The 8,262-nt window shown below is 36.0% G+C and overlaps 1 protein-coding gene across 2 annotated transcripts in view; it reads right to left on the bottom strand.

Moving 5' to 3' along the window:
• Positions 1–3,666: 3,666 nt before the first annotated feature.
• Positions 3,667–8,262, bottom strand: part of LOC127935588 (septin-7) — a 36,398-nt gene continuing 31,802 nt past the window's right edge. The window contains exons 9-14 of one of the 2 annotated variants that reach the window (XM_052533592.1): positions 7,888–7,939; positions 7,472–7,597; positions 7,110–7,130; positions 5,697–5,832; positions 5,466–5,611; positions 3,667–4,502 (exon numbers count right to left, since the gene is read on the bottom strand). In XM_052533592.1, coding sequence (XP_052389552.1) covers positions 4,466–4,502; positions 5,466–5,611; positions 5,697–5,832; positions 7,110–7,130; positions 7,472–7,597; positions 7,888–7,939 — 518 coding nt within the window. In that variant the 3' untranslated portion in view covers positions 3,667–4,465. The remainder of the gene's footprint in view (positions 4,503–5,465; positions 5,612–5,696; positions 5,833–7,109; positions 7,131–7,471; positions 7,598–7,887; positions 7,940–8,262) is intronic. The other variant, XM_052533593.1, reaches the window with a different exon arrangement.

Raw genomic sequence — 8,262 nt, 5'->3', positions numbered from 1 at the left:
CCCATAAGGAGCCATAAGGAGTTTTTTTTTTCTCCCAATTATACCCTGAATAGCCTAGGAGAGATGAGGACGACATTTATAACCCTAAACCTTAATTATCACAGTGCACATGGAGCTGCAGTCAGTTCATTGCCATCATGTATTTGATCTGAATGAATGCCAGATGATTCATCTGAGTTGTGATTGCAGCTGAAAGAAGATCAAATCTGCCTCAAGATTCAAAATAGTTTCTTATCAGCGATCTAGCTGTTCAGTAAAAATAAAAGATTAAAGTAAAGCTATTCAAAGTCCAAACTATTCTCGCAATAATCTTAAACATTTATGACTACAATTCTTTGTGCTATAAAACAATAGCGATGGATTATTTTGCCTAATGTGTTTAAATGTTCCCAGCTGAACTATTTCTGGAACGAGGTGTGCTGGTGGTCTGATAGCACTGTGTTCACATCTGTTCAGTTCACATATCTGGCATGTTGACTAGTTCAGGTAATGTGGCAATGATCCGGCACCAATTCCTCACAACTAATAGTCTGAGATGTGTATAAGAGGTCTGACGAATAAGAGTTAATGTGCAAATACTGACTTGATGCTACAGTCATGTATAGATGGATCAGATTCATTGGCTGATGAATCTACAGGTTTGTCTGCGAGCCGGCCGTGTTGCCCAGAGTCTGGTGGGAATGAGGTCACCATGCAGCAGGACTTTAGGATTGGCTCAATCTGATGGCTTTGTGTTTGGCAGGACATGTTCAGCCCTGGCATCAAATCATCCACTATTGTGTTGGTTACATAAGAGTGTCCTCTGATCGGCCCGAGTGCTGAGGGACCCCATTAACAAGCTCTCACACTGTACAGCCTCCAGCCAACACGGACAGCAGCCTGATCAGACATGAAGCTGCACTTTAGAGAGCATTACTACATGCTCTGCTGTGTGCCAGAGACATGATACTGTGTGCATCGATGTAGCTGTATTTTCAGGACACAATGCCATTTATCTCCATGACCTAAACCACTGCATGCACAATGCATTCAAGGTGCGCTTTTTATCAGTTCATGCATTGCCTGGGATTCAAACCCATGACCTTTGGCAGTGTTACAGCGATATTATGTAGTTGTACAGAAACATGAAAATGCATAGAAATAGTACGCCAAATAAAAATGAAAACTCATGGTATTGATATGAAACAAAACACCAAAACATATAACTACAAAACAAAACAAACAACATATAACTACAAAACAAGCAAAACATAACTACAAAAAACAAACAACATATAACTACAAAACAAACAACATATAACTACAAAACAAGCAAAACACCAAAACATATAACTACAAAACAAAGAAACAAAACATATAACTACAAAACAAAAACAACATATAACTACAAAACAAACAAAACATAACTACAAAACAAAACAAACAACATATAACTACTAAACAAACAACATATAACTACAAAACAAAACAAACAAAACATAACTACAAAACAAAAACAACATATAACTACAAAACAAAACAAACAAAACATAACTACAAAACAAAAACAACATATAACTACAAAACAAAACAAACAAAACATAACTACAAAACAAAACAAACAACATATGACTACAAAACAAAACAAACAACATATGACTACAAAACAAACAACATATAACTACAAAACAAACAAAACACCAAAACATATAACTACAAAACAAAGAAACAAAACATATAACTACAAAACAAAAACAACATATAACTACAAAACAAAACAAACAACATATGACTACAAAACAAAAACAACATATAACTACAAAACAAAACAAACAACATATGACTACAAAACAAACAACATATAACTACAAAACAAACAAAACACCAAAACATATAACTACAAAACAAAGAAACAAAACATATAACTACAAAACAAAAACAACATATAACTACAAAACAAAACAAACAACATATAACTACAAAACAAAAACAACATATAACTACAAAACAAAACAAACAACATATGACTACAAAACAAACAACATATAACTACAAAACAAACAAAACACCAAAACATATAACTACAAAACAAACAACATATAACTACAAAACAAACAAAACACCAAAACATATAACTACAAAACAAAGAAACAAAACATATAACTACAAAACAAAAACAACATATAACTACAAAACAAAACAAACAAAACATAACTACAAAACAAAACAAACAACATATAACTACAAAACAAACAACATATAACTACAAAACAAACAAAACATATAACTACAAAACAAAACAAAGCATACCTACAAAACAAACAAAACATATAACTACAAAAAAAAACACATAAAAACAAACAAACAAGAAAACACAACCCAAACATTATAACTGAACATGATGTGATGTAAGCACAGTGCTCTTGTTTGCAGAGCTAGTCATTTGAGAGGGTCTGTTTCTGTGTAGGTGTCGATCTGTGAACCTTCGGCACACTGACTTCTCTTTGAAAGCTTTACCACACATCTTCTGAGAGCACCTATTCCAGCCTGGGCTTCCTATGATGTGAAAAATGGGATTGAGCACTGATTGGCTGAAGCAGCATGTATCTTGATGATCAGGGATAACGGTGGGCCAATCGCAGGATCAACAGGAGTCACATCACCTGATGAGCGAGTCCACCGCTGATTACTGCAAGACCACATTAGTTCAAAGGTCGACATTTGTTTGAGGGTTACACTTAAAATGGGGACAGAGGTTACAGATAAACAGACCAAACACACACAAATGGCATGCATTGGTGCACATCTCACAGCACTGAGATCCCATGACTGAAATTAAACCGTTTCTGGATAAGAACTGGGTTCAGTATGAGTGAAACTCTACACTAGATATGCTGATTAACACAGAAAACCCAGACTCAGCCCTCAGTATACGGGACTAGATTTAAAAACAAAAGCTGTAATAGTGTATATTAACATTTACTCCAGTGCATTCTCCAACCCTAAACTTTCATTTATGTGTGTGTATTAACATTAACTGAACAGCACTGTAACAGCACTTCATCGCACAAATATGAAAACACAACAAAAAACACACTTCAAACGGGAAGCTGTATTTATTTATTTTTGCAAGATTGTTGCTTTCAGCAAAATATTTTAAATAAAATTATCTTTTTTAGCAATAAATAATAACAATAAAATAATAATTGTATATTTTTTAATAATATAAATAAAAATAAAATTTTTATTTAAATATATTTGTATAAATAAGTTATAATCATAACACACTTCATAGGAGAATTTGTAAATATTTTTTTTGATTAGTGGTAGCTGAAAAATAAAAATCACAAAACAAAGCTTCAAATGTAGTTTGTGTAGACACATTTTTTAATAGAGTTTAAGACAATTATCCAAAAGTCTAATATTTAACGGTTAAAAAAAAGGGATGATAATGAATGTAAAGTTTAAGAGGAAGCTCACCCAGAATTGACTGAGTGTTTGCTGCCCCCTTCCGGTCAAATCTGTTCCTGAACTTCATGTTCTGGTCTTTATAAAGCTGCATTCAATGATTACCACAATAGCCCTGACTCCTCGGTATGAAATACCACATACAGACAATAAACATCAGTGGCCCCGCATTGTATCTCTTCCCCTTAGAGGAAAAAACAACAACTCGTACTATTAAAATGGCATCATCACAATTTTATTATGTGACTTTGTACAATAAAAATGGAAAAGCAAAACAAAAAGAAACGAAATGATAAAAAAGTTGCAGAAGTACATGACCGAGAGCTGAGTGTGTCAGCTCTTACAGAGAGAGAAACACACATCCACTGTTCCTGAATCAGTTTACCCGCACGAGGAGGAGCAGGAAACACTCATCAAATCACTGACAAACACACATCGTGTGTGATGAATCCTGCATTTGCATAATGTCCTACAGCACTTCACTACAGGAGGATCCATGGACACATCATGTGACACTCGTAAAGGACGTGTAAATACACAAGCACTTAAAACAAACTGTGAACTGGAAATTTATCAAATAAATTGTAACTAAAAGACAAAAAAAAAAATTCATGAATGGCTAAGGTCCATGGCTAAATAATTTAAATTAGACAAATATTGGAAGCTTAACATTTCAGGAAGGGAAAAGAAGAAGCCACAGAAAAGGTTGCCGTTTAAAGGCCAGAAATGCCTGAGGTAAGATTCAGCCTTTATTGAGAGGAGCAGGAAGTGACCTCACTAAACAAACCCGCGTCGCAGGAGGGGAATCTGACGCATTAACCAATTCAAAGTCATTTCAAACAGTATTGCATATCTGTGAGGAGTTTGTCTGTTTTTCAGTTTCGGTGAGGTCAGGAGAATGAACCGATGCTTTAGTCTGATGGAGAGGAGTGTTTCCAGCGTCCCACACAAACACTCATCAAACACAACACCTTAGATTTCGGTCGACAGACGATGATGTGGTGACGGTCCGAGCGCTTTAAAAGATCTTCTTCTTCTTGTTCTTTTCCAGGGTCCTTTAGGATTTTAAATAACAATAATAATAATAAACAACGATATTAGAGGAAATAAACACTGACCGATTAATATAAAATGCTACACAATATCTTTTAATTACACTATCAGTCAAAAGTTTGGTATAAGTCATATTTTCATGCTTAGACTGTTTTTATTTGATCAAAAATACAGCTACAGTAATATTGTATAGTATTATTAAAATGTGCAGCTGTATTTCCAGCATCATTCCTCCAGTCTTCAGTGTCTCATGATCCTTCAGAAATCAGTCTAATATGATGATTTATTATCGATGTTAGAAACCGTTTTCGTGGCTTCATTTATTTATTGTTTTTGGAACCTGTGATTTTTTTTTTCCAGGATTCTTTGATGAATAAAAAGTTCAAAAGAACAGCATTTCCTTAAAATATAAATCTTTTGAAACAATCTACACACTAGGTTTGGGGTCTGCAGATTTTTATTTTCTTTTTTGAAAGAAATTAATAATTGTATGTATGTATTTATCTTTTTTTCATTCAAAAATAAGTTTAGAATAAGACTTCAAAATTTATTCAGCAAGGATGCATTTCTCAAAAGTGACAGTAAGGAATATAATAATGTTACCAAACATTTCTACTCCAGTTAAAGGTTATTGTTTCTCACTTTCTATTTATCAAAGAATCCTGAAAAAAATATTAAGCAACAAAAACACTGAAAATAATTATTATAATAAGTAACTGAGCACCAAAAATAACTGAGCAGCACGTCAGCATATAATAATGATTTCTGAAAGATCATGTGACACTGAAGACTGGAGGAATGATGCTGAAAATACAGCTTTGATCACAGGAATAAATTACATTTTATATATTCAGAAAGAAAAGTGTGATGTCATGCATTCTGGGATTTCCTTATGCATAAAGGATGCATGCAGTTGTGCCTTGGACAGCTCACTATGTTCCTCATGAGAGCTCTGGTGTGTGTACCTGGAAGCGTCCAGCTTCTGCTGCTCCAGCACGCGCTGCTGCGCCTCCCAGCTGACCTTCTCCTCCTCTAACTGACGTCTCTTCTCCTCCAGCTCCTTGTGCTGGGCCTCCAGGTTCTTCCTCATCTGTTCATGACGCCGCTGCAGCTGAACAGACCAAACCACAGCAGCAGCACAGTGAGCTCAGACTCAACAACACAACGGTCAATTCAGAAGAAATCTCTGCTGCTACCTCTGCCTCAGAGTCTTTGAGCTTCTGGATCTTCTCCTTGACCTTCATCTCAAACACCTGCTCCATCTCCATCTCCATCTTCTTCATCTTGGTCACATGTTCTCTCCTCTCCTCCTCCATCTGTGCCAGCGGGCTCCTGCTCACATCCACACACACATTCATTAGACCGAGCTTTAGAGACAAACAGACACGTGATGCAGGAGCAGAAGGGAAGAGAGGAGCCTGATGGGAAGACTCGAGGACCCAGTGTGAGTTAGTGAGCTGGTCTGAAGCGCTGTTAGTGTGCAGCCGCTCACGAAGCACAAAGACAACATCACGAATCAAACACTCACAGAAAATTAACTCGTCGAGACTATATACAGAGAATCAGGAGGTGGATGGTGGAGGACTGAAAGCCTGTACACACCAAATCTAATGAGAATATACAGTATGGAGCAAAAGTTTGCAGAATAATATTATTCCAATTATTCATTTTGTTCTGAGTTTAATGCAAGTTAGCATTACTCTCTGAAAAACACATCTGGACGAAAGAAAAATGCATGTTTTTCCATGATTCAGTTTAAAAATACAAGACAAACTGAAACAAAACCCAAATCACAGTCCGCAAAAAACAAACAAAAATGACCCACTCAATAAAAAAACAAACAAAACAGATCACCTGTGTTAATTTTCATGAAGCTAAATGTGAGTTTAGTTTGAGCAAACTGTTTGTTTTAATAAGACCGATATAACATTAATAAGACCGAATAAACATTGTTTTTAGATGTTTTCAAACTAAAAAGTCCAGGGAAAAAAACAAACTTAAAAACAATGAGTACAAAGAAAAAATTATCACACAAAGCAAAAAAATGAAAATAAAATAATGACCGAATCTGCAAAAAACAAACAAACAAACAAACAAAAAATAACCACATAAACCAAAAATGCTAACAAAATAATGAAAATAAATAAATAAATAAATAAATAACTGATCGCAAAAACAAACCAACATACTAATTTGATATAAAAAAATAAAAATAAACGTTGTGTGAAAGTGTTTATAAGGACACTGCTTTATTTCAAAATGATGCTGTGTCCAGATATTGGTGTGTACAGGCCTTTACTCCAATCAGGCAGCATCCAAAATACTTCACCATGAACATGTCCTGAGTTGCCTAGCTTCTTAAGAAACACATTTGATTGACTTTCAAGTCTTCCAGCAGACATACAGCAGGATAAACGTCCTTAAATTGGCTAAAGCAGGACAGCAGTTTGACAATGTCCCTAACACAAATCTGGAAGTGCAGTTACACACACTAGTGAACATCGATCAGGACAGACGACTCCGACCGTGAACAGACGAGGAGAAAGAGAGAACAACAGAGAGCGGAGGAGAGAGGACAGGACAAACGTGAACTTGTGCAGGACACTTACATGCCATCGGCTGTGTCAGATCTAAAATCAGAAGAACACAAACACTTAGCATGCTCACACTGCATGGACAGTTAGCAGCTGAATCATGTACTTCTTTAGTTAAGATGAGGCTCTTTTCTACACTGTACAGTGTGTGAGGGTTAGTGACAGGTCTGTGCTGTTAGGAAGCCTGGATGTGTCGACTGTGTTGACTTATTATCAGCATTACTAGCATGTGTCAGTCTAGCGGTGGGCTCCAGGTTTAGACGTCTCTACACTGATCCTTTATAGTGAGGCGATCTGCTTCATGTGCAGTGAAACGACATCAGGAAATCAGGTTTGTGTGCACTTGTTGAAGTGTGGCTTGAATTGAAAACACTCACTTTGTGAGTTGGCCGCTGTTCTTGTTGTTGTCTGCGCTGTTGTACGTGACAGCGGCCAGCTTCCCGCTGCGATAGTTCTCGTAATGGACGTTGTTGGTCACGTCCTTCAGGTCCTGCATGTGAGTTCTGTGATTGAGGAGGACAAATAAACGACAGATCTACATCACAGCCTGTACAACTCGGTCTTATAGAATCAGAGATGTTTCCTGAGCAGCGAATCATCATATTATACTGACACTGAAGACTCGAGTAATGATGCTTTACATCACAGGGATAAATCCACTCACATAGGAAACAGGTATTTTAAATTGTAATATTATTTCACATGATTGCTGCACTTCTAATCAAATAAATGCAGCTTTGGTTGAGCAGAAGAGACTTCTTTCATCGTAAGGTATTAGTGCTGGTGTATGTACCTGATGAGCATGTTTCGGAGGATTGTGAAGTCACAGTGCTCTCCATTCTCCACTGAAAACAAAATCAGATTAAAGTGAATCAGTATGGCAGTTGGCATACTATTAATCATATCTAATGACATATCATTTTAATACATTACAGACATTGGCTTACTTTATACTTAATACCATTTCTTCATTGTTAGACACAGTACACACCTTACATATTGACTATTCTCATAAAAAAGTATGCAAAACTGCATTGAGAATATGCAACTGGGATTATATACAGATCATCTGAAAAGCAGACTGAAAGCCTATACACGCTAAATCTGAAGTGATTCAATATATTGAGCAGAAGATTGCAGAAAAAATAATTCACTCAAGCTAATGCAA

The sequence above is a fragment of the Carassius gibelio genome, chromosome A19, assembly GCF_023724105.1.
Source record: "Carassius gibelio isolate Cgi1373 ecotype wild population from Czech Republic chromosome A19, carGib1.2-hapl.c, whole genome shotgun sequence".
Classification (NCBI taxonomy): domain Eukaryota; kingdom Metazoa; phylum Chordata; class Actinopteri; order Cypriniformes; family Cyprinidae; genus Carassius; species Carassius gibelio.
This window is presented reverse-complemented; position numbering and strand designations above follow the sequence as displayed.